Source organism: Microplitis mediator, chromosome 10, assembly GCF_029852145.1.
Source record: "Microplitis mediator isolate UGA2020A chromosome 10, iyMicMedi2.1, whole genome shotgun sequence".
In the NCBI taxonomy this organism is placed as follows: domain Eukaryota; kingdom Metazoa; phylum Arthropoda; class Insecta; order Hymenoptera; family Braconidae; genus Microplitis; species Microplitis mediator.
In genome coordinates this window covers 3,834,071-3,852,739 of record NC_079978.1, presented here as the reverse complement: position 1 = coordinate 3,852,739, position 18,669 = coordinate 3,834,071, and the positions used below count along the sequence as shown (strand labels likewise).

The 18,669-nt window shown below is 33.2% G+C and overlaps 3 protein-coding genes across 3 annotated transcripts in view; all 3 read left to right on the top strand.

Annotated features, from left to right (window-relative positions):
- Positions 1–336: 336 nt before the first annotated feature.
- Positions 337–5,679, top strand: LOC130675750 (protein artichoke-like). The gene is made up of 5 exons (XM_057481592.1): positions 337–1,853; positions 3,245–3,261; positions 3,330–3,422; positions 3,490–3,500; positions 3,995–5,679. Exons 1-5 carry the CDS (start codon positions 472–474, stop codon positions 5,387–5,389), a joined length of 2,898 nt encoding a protein of 965 aa, XP_057337575.1. The 5' UTR covers positions 337–471; the 3' UTR covers positions 5,390–5,679.
- Positions 5,680–6,832: 1,153 nt separating this feature from the next.
- On the top strand, positions 6,833–12,094 carry LOC130675745 (protein artichoke-like). The gene is made up of 3 exons (XM_057481586.1): positions 6,833–8,392; positions 9,143–10,515; positions 10,594–12,094. The coding sequence occupies exons 1-2, from the start codon at positions 7,014–7,016 to the stop codon at positions 10,500–10,502; spliced, it is 2,739 nt and encodes a 912-aa protein (XP_057337569.1). The 5' UTR covers positions 6,833–7,013; the 3' UTR covers positions 10,503–10,515; positions 10,594–12,094.
- Positions 12,095–12,668: 574 nt separating this feature from the next.
- The window catches only part of LOC130676683 (sodium/calcium exchanger 3), a 35,923-nt gene continuing 29,922 nt past the window's right edge, over positions 12,669–18,669 (top strand). The window contains exons 1-2 of the mRNA XM_057483104.1: positions 12,669–14,654; positions 16,427–16,699. Coding sequence (XP_057339087.1) covers positions 13,309–14,654; positions 16,427–16,699 — 1,619 coding nt within the window. The 5' untranslated portion in view covers positions 12,669–13,308. The remainder of the gene's footprint in view (positions 14,655–16,426; positions 16,700–18,669) is intronic.

The following is an 18,669-nucleotide window of genomic DNA, read 5'->3' as shown; positions in this document are numbered from 1 at the left end:
TTACCAATGACCTTGATATGGTAAGTGCATAATATTTTTTATATATATTTTAATAAATTTATATTTTTCTAATGAATATTGATAAGTACTGATTATCTGCGAAGACGACTCGGAAATAAAATATTTCATGTGAACCAGAAAAATCTTAAAGCAAATAACTCATGACATTGTAACAAGAGATTATCCTCAGACGTACATAATAAATTGTCATTGAATTTAATCTTTACAAAATAATAAACAAAGATATTACGTTGTACTTGGCATTGAAATCGATATGTATCTCTAATGCTTACATGAAAAAATGTACTAGTTTTTTCAACATAATCGATAAGAACAAGTTTCAAATCATTATTCAATGCATAATAAAGTGATGGGAATAAAAGATTCAGTTCGTCGAAACATTTACGAGAACAAGTTGCTCGGAAATACTCAAAACTAATCTTATTTAAAAAGTAAATTCAAATTTTCAAAATGGTCGTACGTGACGTAATTTTCTTAATACTGTGGTGTGTCTCAGTGCAAAATGTAATCGGAGATACAGTAGATTTTTCTAAAATGGGAATAACGCGACTGAGAAGACCTTTTCTGAATAGTTCAAGCATAACACATCTCGATTTATCGGACAACCATATTTGGAATATTGAAAATAGAATTTTTGATGACGTGCCAAATTTGGTTCACTTGAATTTAACAAATAATATATTTCCTTTCTCAGATTTGAGTTTTGATAATAATTCAGCTCTTGAAATTTTAGTTTTGGACAAGGCAATTGTCTTTCACTCGGATTATTTTGATCCCAATGATTACATCGGAAATTTTGAGTCACTTGAAGACGAGTGTAATAGACTGATTGCATACGAAAATATAGATAATGATTCACCGTCTCAACTTATATTTACAAAATCGTTATCATTACCGAAGTTGAAACACCTTTACTTGCGTAAAAATGGCATATCGTCAGTAGTTATAAATAGAACGGATTCACTGGATCGGCTCATGCCAGAAATTACTCATATATATCTTACAAATAATAAGATAGAATCTATTGACTTTATAAAAGATATTCCTATGACTTTAACGCATTTATACTTGGACTATAATGACTTGAAGGAATTCGACATTGATAATTTGAATATTCTGGAAGTTCTAGCCCTCGATGGAAATCCGATCGATGAGTTTTGTGGCATAGAAAATTCCTGCGTGGGACTTTATATTAAATATTCTTTCAGTTTGAAAATTTTGACTCTCTCACATATGAATCTCAAAAAAATAGCAGCAGATGCGTTTAGATTTCTGGGCTATCTCGTCGAGTTAGATATGTCTCATAATAAAATTCGATATTTTCCTGCACACGCTTTTGAAACTCTATTTGAATTAAAGACATTCCGACTAGATAATAATGAACTTTCAGAACTACCCGATATCTGCAGCTTACAAAATTTAGAAAATCTTTCAATATCAAATAATTACATTAGTAGTGTAAGCTCATCGAACTTTTGTAATCTGTCGAAGCTTAAAAGATTAAATTTGAGTGGTAACAGTTTAGACGAAATTCCTGCTGGAGTATTTGACAATCTGACTTCACTAGAAGAACTGGATCTTTCTAAAAATCTAATCGTTACTTTGCCAGATAATTGGATTTCATCTAAAATAAATTTACAATATTTGTATCTCAATAATAATTTATTTCCAAATTCTTCAAGTTTATCACTGACCTCTGCAAAAAATCTTAAATTCGTCGCTATTGGGGGTAATTATTTTAACTCAATAAATAGGGAATCTTTAATCGACCTACCGAAGAATGCAACAATCAGTTTTGAAAATAATAAAATCAATGTTGAGTCCAATGATGAGTAATTCTTCAACTGTTGTAAGTATATATACAGAAAAAAAGTATTTCTTAGCATATAAATTTGTTACTTACCCCAAGAAATTTTTTGAATCATGCATTGAAAATAAAAATTTTTATGAGGCAAGAAAAAAATTCCTTTTTATTCTGCGTAAATAAAATATCTGAGTTTATTTTTTTTTAACTTCCCGCTAAGAAAATTGCAAATTTTCAAAAAAGGGAAGTTATTGGTTTCGGTCCGATTTTCGAAAATCGAGTTTTCATCAGATGTCGACGTTTTGAGGTCCTAGGAAACTAATCTGACTATTCCCGGGTGGACGTCCGTGTGTATGTGTGTGTGTGTGTGTGTGAACTTTTTTTTGTCCGACGATATCTTTGGAACGGATGAACCGATTTGAACGTACTTGGTGGCGATCGAAAGAGCTCACCAAAACTTAGTCTTGATTAGATTTTGGGGTAAATCGGTCATGTAGTTTGCAAGTTATACAAAGAATAAGAATTAAAAATTTTTTTTTATTTTAGTTTTTTATTGATTTCTCAGAAACGACTTATACGATCAACTTCAAAATCTAATCAGCTCTAGAACTCAATAAAACACGTCGATTGCCGCCTCAATCATCAAAATCAGATAATTCGTTCGAGAGTTATCGCGGGAGAAAGAAATGGTTAAAAACAGTTTTTTGCGAATATCTTCGAAACAACTGAACCAAACAATTTCAAGATTTTATCAGCTCTAGAACTCAATAAAATACGCCGATTGCCGCCGCAACCATCAAAATCGGTCAATTCATTCCTGAGATATCGTGGGAGAAAGAAATGCTAAAATCGTTTTTTTTTTTAAAACAATGGAAAACTAAAGTATTTTCGAGCTCGAAGAGCTTGAAAATGTATCCACAACAATGTTTTCGAGCTCGAGGAGCTCGAAAACAGCGGGAAGTTTTGGGGCTGGCCCGCAGGGTCAACCGATAGACAGATTTTTTTTAGAGTTTTATTTATCAAAAATAAATTTGTATCATTTCTTTTTCAGGAGGCTCAGATATCTTATCGCCAATTAAAGAATTCATCAAGAGCTCGTGATATTACTATACATATATCAACTGATACTAAAACTCATACTCATTTTTTTTATTACTATTGTATATTATCATTTATTTTCTATGCCCCTAACACGGTAAATAAATAATATATGTTGCATAAGTCTTATTTTATTTATATTGGTCTAATTAATTTTGATAAGTATCCGTTATCTATATAGACAGTAGTGAAATAAGAAATTTAATTTCAGCCGTAAAATTTTCACGTAAGTAAATGAAGATTTCGTACTGAGAGATTATTTATTGACTTGTGAAATAAATTATCACTGACATATATTTAAATAGAAAACTATGATTAAAGATTTTATACTCTCATTGGTAATTAAATCTATATGTGTCTCCAACGTTTATATAAAAACAGTACATCAAAGTTATATTTATTTTAGTTCATTTTTCTATGCGGGATAAACTAGATAGAGCTTTGATTGATCATGCGGCTGATTATCGTTACGAAAAGTTTGATTTAATTTTTTTGACAGGTGAGACAAATAAGTAAGTAGAAAATAAATAAAAATCCTTTACAAAATTTGATTCTGTGTGATTCAGGTATACTTAAAGTTCTTAAAAAAAAAAAAAAAAAAATTCGTATGAGTCTTACAGACATAAGGTCACAATAGAAGTAAAACTTTTTCAATACTTAATCTAGTCTAAATAAATATATTTTAGACAATTATATTCTCTACATATTATCTCTGATAGTTTTTTCTAAGTCCGCATTGTTTTTCAGTTATTTTAATTTAATGTCAAGCTCTTGAAATCGATCAGAACACTTTTTAACTTCCCACTATAAAAGTTGATTCGTTTCTACTTTAATCAGGGTAAGGAAAGTATTAACTTTATCACATTTTTTTTATACATACATATGTCAGCACAATGATGTCATTTATCTAGAAAATAAATATCTGACTTCACTAACAGTATATTAATTGAAGTTCATAAACAACTCAATATGCTTCGAACCTACGCAGTTTGCTAAAACATTTGAGAGGAATCAGTTGCTCTTAAATATTCAGAAGTAATTTAATTTAGAATATAATTCCATTAATATAAGATGTTGCGTAATATTTTGATGCTAAACATAATTTGGTGTGTATCAGTACATTGTGTAATAGAACGTCTTTGCAATGAAAATCACTTGTTTGGTGGAAATATATTGGACTTGTCAAAAATGGGAATAATGCTGCTGAAAAATAATTTTGTGAATAGTTCTACAATAACTCATATTGACTTGTCGGATAATATTTGGAAAATAGAAGATGGTGCATTTGATAGTTTACCAAATTTGAAATACTTGAATTTATCGCAAAATTTATTTGAATTTTTAAACATAAAGTCCGTTAATTTGTCGGCTGTTGAAACATTAGTTTTAGATGATACAATAAATGAAAATAAATGTGACGATTTGCATGATCGATATGGAAATCTGAAAATTCCTCTTTGTAGATTTAGGTACGTTCGATGGTATGTAATTTCGTTCGTTTCAATTAAGTTACCAAAATTGAAGAAACTGTATCTACGTCAAAATGAAATAAGAGCAATATATACTCACAATAATAGATATACTCACAATATTACATCATTGAGTCACTTTATGCCAAGACTTACTCATCTCTATGTCGGTCAAAATTATCTAACACATGTGAATTTCTTACAAAACTTTCCTCCGACTCTTACTCATTTATATTTAGAAAATAATCATATATCAGAGTTTAAAATCGACAGTTTTCCAAATAGTTTGAAAGTTCTATCACTTGATGGTAATGAAATCCGAAGGTTGTGTAGCTCTTTACAACATTGCACAGGGGTGTCATTGCAATCATTTGGACAATTGCAGAATTTGTCAATTTCAAACGGAACTCTTGAAATAATTGAATCAAATTCATTAAAATATTCATCAACTTTGATTTCTTTAGATCTGTCCAATAATCGTATTAGAGAAATCGCCAACATTACGTTTCGTAATTTAATGAATTTGAAGACACTTAAGCTAGATAACAATCAACTGAAGACTATTCCTAATATTTGTGACCTGGTGAGCTTGGAGTATTTCTCTATAACAAACAATAGTTTAAAATCTGTGGACTTATCAAATTTATGCAGTCTGTCAAAACTGAAAAAGTTAAATCTCAGTAATAATGCTTTAGAGGAAATTATTCCTGGAGCATTTGATAAGTTGGATTCATTAGAAGAATTAGATCTCTCTAATAATAAACTTGTAAATTTAGCCACCAACTGGATTTCATCAAAAGTAAATTTACAATATTCGAATTTACACAATAATTTGTCCGTGGAATTTTCAAGTTCATCATTAACCGGAATCCAGAGTCTCCCGTACGTAAACATCAGCGGGAATCCTCTACAAGTGATAAACATAAAGACATTAAAGGTTTTAACTGAAAATACTACCGTTGAATTTGGGACTGTACGTCCTCTAAAAATCAATTAGCAAAATTCACTAGCAAATAGTGAATATTTACTGATTTAGAGTTATAGTTGTGCCACTTTTTGGAATAAGTAGTACGACTTCCACTCTAAATTAGTGAATATTCACCAATTTTCACTAATTCAGTTTCAGAGAGTCTCAAGTTTTTGAACTATGATCAATGTCGAAATTTTTCAAACCGTTTTCGTTTAAAATATCTGTAATTTTTTATATTGTACTAAAACTTTATCACTGCTACTACTAAAGGTTACTGTGTAATAAAATTCCAATAAATATTTTATTTGCTTTTGTAATCCTCGATAATTAAAATTATTTTAAAAGTGATCATTTTATAATATAAATTATACTTAAACATTTTTCAAAATAATTAATCTCATTATTCATTTCCACTGACCTTGATATGGTAAGTGCATACTATTTTTTATATATATTTTAATAAATTTATATTTTTCTAATGAATATTGATAAGTACTGATTATCTGCGAAGACGACTCGGAAATAAAATATTTCATGTGAACAAGGAAAATCTTAAAGTAAATAACTCATGACATTGAAACAAGAGATTATCTATAGACGTGCATAATAAATTGTCATTGAATTTAATCTTTACAAAATAATAAACAAAGATATTACGTTATGCTTGACATTGAAATCTATATGTAGGGGAGGGTGGGGCAGAGCGGCCCCCATGGGGCAGAGCGGCCCCCCTGAAATTTTGACCAAAAAAAAAATTTTTTTTTTTTCGACTAATTACTATAAATCCGATATGTTTGCGCATTTTACTCCTACGCATGACATTTGGGGCACAATGGACAAGCCCAAAATTTTGAAAAAGTGATTTTTTCATATTTTTATCGTCAAATTAAAAAAAAATTGTTATAATTCAACATTTTTAGCCCTACGTATAACTCCTGGGGCAAAATGGACCAGCCGAAACTTCCGAAAAAATTATTTTGTCATATTTTTCGGCCGTTTCTCTATGTAAGAGGCAAATTTGGTCACTAAAAATTTATAAAAATTAAATTTTTTTTTTTAGTTGATAAATTTTTGAAATAAAGTAAAACTATAGAATTGATGTTTTTTTTTTATTAAATAACAATTAGTAATTAAGGTAATCGAGAGTGAACGATTTTTTACGCTTTAAAAAATTTTTTTCGAGTAATATAAAACCAAAAATAGTTGTCAAGAGAAAGAAATACATTCTTAATGATGAAAACAATTTAAAAAAAAAAAAAACGAAAAAAAAAATTTTTTTATCACTTTTTGAAGGGGGGCCGCTCTGCCCCACAAAAAAAAAAAATTTTTTTCAGAATTTTGGCAAAATGTCCATAAATTTGTTCGAAATAGGACAAAAGTAAAGTGATCTTATGGTTGAAAGCCACAAAAAATAATAATTGGCTTAGGGGGGCCGCTCTGCCCCACCCTCCCCTATCTCTAATCCTTATATGAAAAAATGTACTAGTTTTTTCGACACAATCGATATAACCAAGTTTCAAATCATTATTTAATGCATAATAAAGTGATCGGATAAAATAGAAGATTCAGTTCGTCGAAACATTTATGAGAACAAGTTGCTCGAAAATACTCAACACTAATCTTATTTAAAAAGTAAATTTACATTTTCAAAATGGTCGTACGTGACGTAATTTTTTTAATACTGTGGTGTGTCTCAGTGCAAAATGTAATCGGAGATACAGTAGATTTTTCTAAAATTGGAATAATGCGTCTCAGAAGACCTTTTCTGAATAGTTCAAGCATAACACATCTCGATTTATCGGACAACCATATTTGGAATATTGAAAATGGAATTTTTGATGACGTGCCAAATTTGGTTCACTTGAATTTAACGAATAATATATTTCCGTTCTCAGAATTGAGTTTTGATAATAATTCAGCAATTGAAATTTTAGTTTTGGACAGGGCAATTGTCGCTCACTTGGATTATTTTGATCCCAATCATTACATCGGAAAGTTTGAGTCACTTGAAGACGAGTGTAATAGACTGGCTTCATACGAAAATAGATATAATGATTTATTACCTGTAATTATATTTACAAAATCGTTATCTTTACCGAAGTTGAAACACCTTTACTTGCGTGAAAATCGCATATCGGCAGTAGTTACAGATGAAGGAGATTCACTGGATCAACTAATGCCAGAAATTACTCATATATATCTTACAAATAATATGATAAAATTTATCAACTTTACAAAAAATATTCCAATGACTTTAACGCATTTATACTTGGATTACAATGACTTAAGGGAATTTAAAATTGATAAATTGAATAATGTGGAAGTTCTAGCCCTCGATAGAAATCCGATCGAAAGGTTTTGTGGCATTGAAAATTCCTGCTATGGACTTACTATTAAATATGCTTTTAATTTGAAAATTTTAACAATCTCACATATGAAACTTAGACAAATAGAAGCAGATGCGTTTAAATTTTTGGGCCATCTCGTTGAGTTAGATATGTCTCATAATAAAATATTTTATTTTCCAGAACACGTTTTAGAAACTTTATTAGACTTAAAGACATTCCAACTAGATAATAATGAATTTTCAGAACTACCCGATATCTGCAGCTTAAAAAATTTGGAAAATTTTTCAATATCATATAATTACATCAGTAAAATAAGCGAATCGAAATTTTGTAATCTGTCGAAGCTTAAAAGATTGAATTTGAGTAATAACCGTTTATCCGAAATTCCTGCTGGAATATTTGACAAAATGACTTCACTTGAAGAACTAGATCTTTCTAAAAATCAAATCGTTACTTTGCCAGACAATTGGATTTCATCTGAAATAAATTTACAATATTTATACCTCAATGATAATTCATTTCCAAATTCTTCAAGTTTATCGCTAGCCTCAGTAAAAAATGTTAAATTCGTCGCTATTGGAGGTAATGATTTTAACTCAATAAATATGGAAAATTTGATTAACCTACCGAAGAATGCAACAATCAGTTTTGAAAATAAAGACATTGTTAAGTCTAAGGATGAGTAAGCCTTCAACTTTTGTAAGTATATACACAAAAATAAAACATTTCTTGGCATTCAAATTTTTTACTTACCTCAAAAAATTTTTGCATCATGCATTGAAAATAAAAATTTTTTCGAGGCAAGAAAAAAATTTCCTTTTGTTTCTGCGTAATTATAATATCTGAGTTTATTTTTTTTACAGAAGGCTCAGATATCTTATCGCCAATTAACGAATTCATCAAGAGCTCGTGATATTACTATACATATATCAATCGATAATACTCATGTTTTTTATTACTATTGTATATTGTCATTTATTTTCTATGTCCCCAACACAGTAAATAAATAATATATGTTGCATAATTCTTATTTTATTTATATTGGTCTAATTAATTTTGATAAGTATCCGTTATCTATATAGACAATAGTGGAATAAGAAATTTAATTCCAGCCTTAAAATTTTTAAGTACTTAAATAAAGATTTCATACTGAGAGATTACTTATTGCCTTGTGAAATAAATTCTCACTGACATATATTTGAATAGAAAACAATGATTAAAGATTTTATACTCTCATTGATAATGAAATCTATATGTGTCTCCAACGTTTCTATAAAAAAACTATATCAAAGTTATATTTTTAGTTCATTTTTCTATGCGGAATAAACTGCTCGGAATAACATATTCAGTTTGATTAAATACATACTAAGAATAAGTTGCTCGAGAATTCTTGAAACATATCTTATTTTAAAAGTTAATTTGAATATTTCAAAATGGTTGTGCGTGATGTAATTTTTTTAATACTGTGGTGTTTCTCAGTGCAAAATTTAATCGGAGAGACAGTAGATTTTTCGAAAATGGGGATAACACATCTTAGAAGACCTTTTCTAATCAGCACAAGCGTAACACATCTCAATTTATCGGACAACCATATTTGGAAAATTGAGAATAATGTTTTTGATGACTTGCCGAATTTGGTCTACTTAAATTTAACAAATAATCTGATCGATTTTTACGAGTTAAGTTTTGGTAATAATGCATCTATTGAAACACTAGTACTAGATAGAGCTTTGATTGATCATGCGGCTGATTATCGTTACGAAAAGTTTGGGTTATTTGGAAACGAGTGCAGTAGACTCACTGAGTATGAAAACATGCGCAATTATAAATCCGACATAATGTTTACAAAATCTCTATTTTTACCGAAACTGAAACATCTTTATTTGCGCCGAAATAATATATTGTCGACAATTGTATACGAAAGACAGCCGTTAGAAGGAATACTGCCCGAAATCACTCATATTTATCTCACAGACAATAGCATAAAAAATATCGACTTTATAAAAAATATTCCTATGACTTTAACGCATTTATACTTGGACTATAATGACTTGAAGGAATTTGACATTGATAATTTGAATAATGTGGAAGTTCTAGCCCTCGATGGAAATCCGATCGAAAGGTTTTGTGGCATTGAAAATTCCTGCAATGGACTTAATATTCAACATGCTTTTAATTTGAAAATTTTGACAATCTCACATATGAATCTCGGACAAATAGAAGCAGATGCGTTTAAATTTTTGGGCCATCTCGTCGAGTTAGATATGTCTTATAATAAAATTCGATATTTTCCTGAACACGCTCTAGAAACTTTATTAGACTTGAAGACATTCCGACTAGATGGTAATAAACTTTCAGAACTACCTGATATCTACAGCTTGAAAAATTTGGAAGATTTTTCAGCTTCAAACAATTCTATCTTCGATATGAAAGAAAATCAATTTTGGAGTCTATCAAAACTTAGAAAAATAAATTTAACTGAAAATCGCTTAAATCAACTACCTGCTGGATTATTCGACAATTTGACTTCACTTGAAGAACTAGATCTTTCTAATAATAAAATCTATACTTTGCCAGACAATTGGATTTCACCCAAAATAAATTTACAGTATTTGTACCTCAATAATAATCATTTTCCAAATTCTTCAGAATTATCCCTGGCCTCCGCAAAAAATCTTAAGTTCGTAGCCATTGGAGGCAATTATTTCAATTCAATAAATATAGAATCTCTAATCCATCTACCGAAGAATGCAACAGTCAATTTTGAAAATAAACGCATTAGTAGTTATTAATTTTTAAACTTCCGTAAGTCTGCAACTATAATTTAAGTTATTTTCTATTCTTTTATCGTTCAAAAATAATGAATACCTCTTTTTCATACAGGGCATTCATATATCTAATCATCAATTAAAATAATTTGCCAAGAGCTCGTGATATCTTCAAACATAACCAGCTTGAGATCGTCCATCCGGTCAGTTGGTAAAAATATTCTTTGCGCACCAGTTATTCGCGTTATTGAAAATCATTTCTTTCCTTATCTAATCGTAACTTATTTTTTTAATTACAAATTAAAATTTTTATATATAAAGTGCTGCTGCTATTTATATTTATGTTGACATTACGGTGTAGCTCCGTAAATTATAAATCAAAAGAAGCCGAAATTTCAGTAACAAATACAAATTATTTAGGTGAAAATTTGAACGAAACTTTATTGAACTTCTCAAATTTTGGGATTTTATAATTTGAATTTCAAATATCAGTTAAATATCGAATATTAGTTCTCGACGGAACATTGTGTTGACCCAGGCTCAAGTCTGGATCGAATAATTGTGGAATAGAGAGTGAATTCGGTCAAAGCCACGTGGCTCCGAGTATTTCTATGTCGCTGACATCAATGAATTTACCGAAATTGCAAAAATTATTCCTCCGTATAAACAAAATTGTTTATTTACACACAGGAAATGATGGTAAAGGGTCATGTCAAGTCTCTCCCATCTTTATTTTGATGACAGAATTTCAAATTCAAGTTTCATAAAATTTTTGACTCAAACTCTGACTCATTTATATTTGATTACTAATAATATAAATCATTTTTCAAATGGATCTTTGCATAATTTGAAAGTTTTAATGCTCGATGGAAATTAAATTACAAATTCTGTCAGTTTCAAGAAATAGGCTCGAGAGAATCGATTCTGGCTCATTTGAAGATTTGAAAAATTTGCGGTAATTCGATATGTCTCACAACACAGTCAAAAATTCTTTTGATAATTTGATAAAATTAAAAATGCTTCTACTAGATTACAACAGAATGTCAACGATTCCTGAAATTAATTATTTGAAGAATTTGGAACATTTGTCCGTAGCGCGCAACAAAATAAAAAGCATCGACGAATTAAGGAGCTGTCGAAATTAAGGAGATTGAATCTGGGCAATAATTTTCTCGACGTATTGTATCCTAAATCCTTCGGCAATTTCGTGCTTTGTAAAATCTCGATCCTTCTGAAAATAAGCTAACAATTTTATACCATAATTGGATTCCTCTGAAATTAAATTTAAAATATTTTCACCTAAATAACAATTTACTACCCAGTCTTTCCGGTTTATCTCTATCTGGAGCCGAAAATCTCGTTCTTGAGCACTGGTGGAAATTCGCTGAAATTTATAAATATCAAAGTTTTAATGACATTGCCAGCAAATGTGACAATAGATTTAGAGGAAATATTAAATATAAAACTTTAATCTTCTTTACAACCTTGTACAAATAGTCACCGTTATTATTAATATTAAAGTTGTGAACCATTGTAACAATTATCAAATAATAACTCAAACCAAAATGAAAATAAATTCTTAGTAATCTTTTAATATAATCTTCCTGTTCCTGTTTTTCGTTAAGTTTTCTTGTATTAAGTATTATCTATTTTAAAATTAATGCTTTATTATGATAATTTATTGCTTAAAATAATATATTCTCGGATTTGAGTAATTCAATATCAACAGTCAGTAATCCTCTTGACAGATTTTACGAGGTAAGTTGATAATAAAATGAAAATGCTACATATAATCTTATAATCTTTATGGTGATTTTCGAATAAAAGTTGAGCGGCTAAGTATTTTCTATATTCATATATAAATATATATATGTAGCTGGTCCGTAGTCGAACCAAAATGGATAAGAAATCGACAATGGAATTTTTTTTTCGTACATATCTACTAGCAAAGACCAGAGTCCAAAGTCCAAAGTCCAGGATGGGTTGTGTAAGAGTAGAGTGTTTGTCCTTGCAGAGCGACTCACTAGTGAGTCTAGGGTGTGGAGAATATAAGAGTGTAGAGGGGTTGGGAGCATGCGCGAAAGCTCGTCAGGGGCGCAACGGGGGCGAGTGAGTGCGAGAGTGGGTACAAGTAGGCGAGAGAAAAAGAAGGAGGACAAGGGGTGCAAGCTCTCTTGTAGAGGTGGTAGTGGTATAAGTAGTCTAGTAGTATAAATTTTAGTAGTAGATGTAGATGTGGTGGTGGTTTGAGTGAGAAAGAGGGACCTCGACTCGACTCTTCCGCGGCCGGTCTCGCCCGATGCACTTCAGTGTTCCCTCGTACGCGGTTGAGATCCGTTCTTGTCAGATTACGTGCGTGAGTGCGTGTGTGTGTGCTCGAGGACCCGCGTGATGGGACCTCGTTATTGTCAGCTCAAGTTCACCGAGTTTCGTAGGTAGCTGTCGATGACCATTATTGTTGCTGTAGACATGCAGGATTTATCACCCGGGGGGCCCATGTCAGTGAGAGTGTGAAATTTTTTGCTAAGTGCGGGTATAAAAGCTGAGTTACAAATAAAGAAATAAATATTCGCGAGAGAGGTAAATATAAAAGCTTAAGTGAGTTGTGAGTGAAACGTTACGGGGGAACTCTAAGTAAGTTGAAGGGGTTGTTGTGAGAGTGAAAGCTGGTGATGGTGAAAGGGGCTGGAGAATTAAATCGACACGATTAGAGATAGTGTTGAATAAAGAAAGGAGCAAGAACACGGTATAAAACAAAGTCTTTCAAGATTATCTTTAATTAACAAACAAGAGTAGTAATAGCTGTTGAAATAACAATTAAAAAATAAAAATGTCGCTGTATACTGTAAATTGTACAGAGGGTCTGGTGATACCGCTGTGGTATCCTCTGGAAGATATAGGACTGACTGACATTATTGTTCGCGGTACCGTGTATTTTTTATTTCTAATGTATTTGTTTATCGGTGTGTCGATAATAAGCGACCGTTTTATGGCCGCGATCGAGGTGATAACGTCTCAAGAAAAGGAGCTGGTGGTAAAGAGACAAGATCAAGAGCCACAGATTGTTGTTGTAAGGGTGTGGAACGAAACGGTAGCAAACCTGACCTTGATGGCTCTTGGTAGCAGCGCGCCGGAAATATTGCTTTCGGTGATCGAGATATGGGCCAAAGATTTCCAGGCGGGCGAATTGGGACCTGGTACAATAGTTGGTTCGGCGGCCTACAACCTCTTTGTTATAATAGCGCTCTGTGTGTTTGTGATACCAAGAGGCGAGCACAGGAAGATTAAGCACTTGAGGGTATTCTTCGTGACGGCTACGTGGAGTATATTTGCCTATGTATGGCTCTATATAATTCTCGCGGTTTCCAGCCCTGGTGTTCTCGAGGTGTGGGAAGGCCTTTTGACATTTGCATTCTTTCCTGCCACCGTTCTAACGGCCTACGTTGCCGATCAGCGATTGCTTATCTACAAATATTTGCACAAAGGCTATCGCATGAACCAGCGTGGGGTGATTGTTCAGGGCGAAGGAGGTGATTCTGAAACGGGAGTTGAATTAGAGGTTCAAGAGCACGATGGACCGCATCTGTTTGTTGACCGTGTTGGAGATAGCTGTGGCCAGGAGGCACGAGAGTTCGAATCCACCCGTCGCGACTACATTAACACTTTGCGTGAGCTGAGGAAGAAGCATCCGGCATTGCCGCTAGAGCAATTGGAATTTATGGCGCACGAAGAAGTTCTCGGCAAAGGCCCAAAAAGCCGGGCATTTTATCGCGTCTTGGCTACGAGGAAAATGGTGGGCGCAGGAAACCTCAGCCGGAAGATCAGCGAGCGAGCACAAAGTGACTTGAGCGAAGTCAGGGCCGAGTTGCAGAGAGTTGAGCCCGAGAGTGTCGACATTGAACATATCAACGCAATGCGAATTTTCTTTGAACCCGCTCACTACACGGTAATGGAAAACGTGGGAACTTTCGACATAACTGTCACCAGAGTCGGCGGGGATCTCAGCACACCCTGCACCGTTGACTACTTCACCGTAGACGGGACTGCAACAGCCGGAGATGATTATGTTCCTGTCGAAGGCACGCTGACCTTCGAACCCGGTGAGGTCAAAAAAACTATCCAGCTGACAGTTATTGACGATGATCTCTTCGAACAGGACGAGTACTTTCAAGTAAAGTAAGTTATGATTTATTTTTTATCTATCTACCATCTGGCATACGTCATCTCATTACTGCCATTACATGATTTGTCACGGCAAAATGTGTGGGATGTAAGTGGCTGTCAGGCTGGAGTGTATCATAATCATAATCATAAGTATTACAAATTTCGTTGATGGTAATTTGCAAAATACCAGTCGATCTATCTGTCCGTCAAGGAAACTTGATTCTCGCGTGACGCGGATAAATCTGTCAAATATTTTGATGGAAACTTCCGGGAAAAGTTTGAATCAATTCTGCATTCAGGCCTGAAATTCACAGCGAGCTCTAGGATTTAGTTACACAGTAGCATCATAGCAAAACCCGGTTCCGCGTTTAGTTTATAAACAGGAAACGACAATACCAGAGTTTCAAATATAACCTGGTATATAAATTAATCGGGATAGATACAATAAACCCCTTGAGCTATCGAGCTTACTTATTAAAATCTGTTATGAGTTATAGTACGCGGGATTATTGATTCACTTCGACTTTGTCTACATTGAAACGCATAGATTCTAAGTAATCACACAATTCAAAATTATACTGTACGAATCGCTGGTGGATGTAATGATCAATTTCACGGTTTCCTTTGTCATAGTTAAACATTTCAATCGTTTTGTGGTCTACTAGTGTACAGTAGAGTAGTGCAGCCAATAATAAACTGGCGATAGCAGGCTTCCGATGATTATTTGAGATCTCTCAAACGAATATTCATTCTCGAGGACATGATGCCGATTAGTCAACGAGATTCCCAGTGCTCGCAGTGTGTTCGAGTAGTTTCAGGATTTCCTAGCATTATTCTGCAGTAGTGGGTAGTTGTAGTTTGCTCCTCTTACTGTCTATGGTTTCATGACATGCTCCAGTGGACTGCACACAAATCTCCAATGGGAATGCTCCAATCACTAATTAACGGATAAAATCTAAACTAACTCGGTTCCACCCCTATAGTCAAGGGATTTAATTCATAAAATTAGTTTTCGTTTGGTTTAAACAATTATTACATTCGTAAAAAAAAGTGCAAATTAAAAAAATAATTTTACATTTTTGGCATAATACATTATCGTTAATTTATTTATTTTCTCGTGTCGATGACTGTACTAATAAACGCTTGTTATAAATAAAATAGTGACCCGTAGGAAATACATATATAACTAACCGCGCGTGCCAGAGTGAATTAACTCGTTAAACGTAAAATTCAATCGTCAAGGGACGAGAGCGGACGAACGCTCTTCGTTCATCATTGATGATGCGCGTCCTCGTTATCGTTCTTCTTTATTGTCAAGTGACGCTTCCGCAATTTTACCGTTTTAATAATTTATTCTATCTCATTCTATTTCTCATTAAACTGGCTATCAAATGAAAAATATGTGCGGCTGTTTGTTTCACCGTGCAATGAATTTTTTTACCTAGACAACATGATGACGGAAATCATGATCCCTCAGGCTAGATTAACTGTCTCTCGAGCAAGGACAGTCTACAAGCTATGAGACAGCCCTATGATTAACGATATCGAGTCCTATCAATCACACTTACCTATTACCTACATCTATCAACTGTCTCACAGATTTTATTTTTAAAAATTAAACTCTTTTATCTCGCCCGTCTGTAATCTAAACTAACTGGCATTTAACCTGAATAGCGATACACCAAGTAGCCATCGTCATCATCATCATTATCACATTTTCTCATGGTCGCAAACATTTTGTTTGCTCATAAACTTACAAACTAAGTTAACTTGTTGTGTTTCAGACTGAAGAACGTTTCGCAGCCAGCGATGCTGGTGTCACCCAACGTCGCAACAGTTATGATTCTTGACGACGACCACAGCGGCGTATTTGCGTTCCCGGTTCATAATATAGAGCTGGTTGAAAGTGTCGGCCAGTATACTTTGAAGATAGTGCGTTACAGCGGTGCCAGAGGATGTGTTGTTGTGCCATACCGAACTGTCGAGGGCACTGCGAAACCTGGAAAACAGTACGTCCATGCTGAGGGCACCGTCACATTTGAGAACAATCAAACCGAGTAAGTTTTTTATTTATTTATTTATGTAAATCGGCATTTTTAAATTCAAATGAAATATTTATTCAAACGCTCTATGTTGTTCGAGTACCGTTTCACGTAACGAGTGTCAGTTTCAAATTTAAAATATTTCCAACAGTTTTTACGGCAATTGTTATTATTCGTGGACATGAAACGATTTCGGGTTGTCGATACGTCAGACATATAGAATGACAGCAAATATTCAGATAGAGAGAGACTAGATAGATATTGAATAAGGACGCGAGTTTTAAAAAAAAAATTTTAAACAAAAAGAGTTGATCGTAAGCGAAAAATGGTTTCAGCTGAACGATGATGTAGAAAAATAACAAAACACCCAGCGAGAAAAAACAGACAAGTTGTAAGTGGGCCAATGGTGGGAGAAAGAGCAACGGGAAGCCCCAAGGGTGCACCCGAGTTACGTTTTATTTTTTTTTATCATTCCTTCACCTCGTACAGACTTAAGCTTTAAATGCTTCTCGTTCACTGACTGAAGAATCTACTCGGTTCTGTCAATGTTATGCCAGTTTCGCTGCAAAATGCTAAATCTATTAAATCATTTTCTTTTATTAGCTTTCACATGTACGCGGGCTGTCCCTGGGTATTAATATCGATACCGTCAATCTATATATTGTAATATATTTGAAGAATTGTGGTGAAATTTTATCGGATTCGCTGAAACACGTTAAATCCGCAGACTAAAATTTAATCTCTAGTGAATTTGGCACCAGGGGATATGTTCGATCGTGAATGTAATCGGTTAAATCGAGAGAAGATCGATTGGGTGGAGGCGCAGTAGGGAGAGGGTGGGAAAAAGGGGTCGTAAATGTATGCGGAACGGACGTAAATCGATGAGGCGCGTGGCCGCGGGCACCTTCAACAAACATCGGAGTTTGCACATCTGTATATACATATATACATATATTTAGTTATGTACGCAGTGAATAGTATAAGTATATCTGTAGATAACGCAACGGAATTGTCGAAATTCTGGCCATGTCTGACAGCTATAAACTGAAAGTACAGTTGAGAATCTAGTAAAGATAATAAGCCAACTTCTCTCCACGTGCCCGTGATTTTCTGAGAGCTTTGTTCCTCTCTTTACTATGCGCCTTTATCATATCTTTTCATTCGAAATTTTCTGCACGGATTCGTTGAATATTAAAGCTCCTGTACTTGTGTATTTTTTTCTCTAAAGAAATACCGTATTTCAAATACGATAAAAGTAAAAAAAATTATTGAAGTCTTCTGTGATCTATTTTTCCTCACGGGGAATTAAAAGCTTTTGATCAACGACTTGAATACTTTGCTTGTTTTATTTTTTTATTTTAGCAAGAAGTTATCAGTTATCGCACTGTATAAAATTATAGTCTAATTACATCGACTACGATCTGACTTATTTTCTTAGGGAGTTTAATTCCTTCTTCGGTTTAATCTCACAGAGCGATTGAGAAGACGGTATGAAAAGTTTTATTTTCATACTAATAGATGAGAAATTTTATTGGCGACTACTCTGTCCCCGTCCTGGTTTACCCAATCTCGTTGTCCCTGTCTCCACTAAGTCTCTTTGGTGATTACTCCAGAGACCACGTTCGGTCATGACAGCGAGCAGTCGGTTAAGATCTTGAAGCTGGGCAGGTTCATTTGAAAGGCGAATTTAGTCGCTTTCAGAGGTTAAATTGAATACCAGTGCTTACTCAATGCAACTCTTAAACTATGCATAGACATAATATGATAATATCCCGGAAAAAATAAAATATAAATTTAAATTTGAATTTAAATTTAAGGTCACGGACCAATTTACTTTGCATATAATTAACATTTACATTCGAGTAATGATACTTGCTTAAGCTTCATAGCTTACACCACGATTTAACGTTTACCGAATATAAATTCTAGAATAGAAAATTCGAAATAAAACTTTGATACTGTTTTCACATGAATTATTTATTATT

Excerpts from the sequence above, each read along its gene's own strand:
- LOC130675750 (XM_057481592.1), top strand. The coding sequence starts at position 472 with ATGGTCGTACGTGACGTAATTTTCTTAATACTGTGGTGTGTCTCAGTG.
- LOC130675745 (XM_057481586.1), top strand. The coding sequence starts at position 7,014 with ATGGTCGTACGTGACGTAATTTTTTTAATACTGTGGTGTGTCTCAGTG. Across the intron at positions 8,393-9,142 it reads ATTGTTAAGTCTAAGGATGA|AATGGTTGTGCGTGATGTAA; the intron begins GTAAGCCTTCAA and ends TGAATATTTCAA.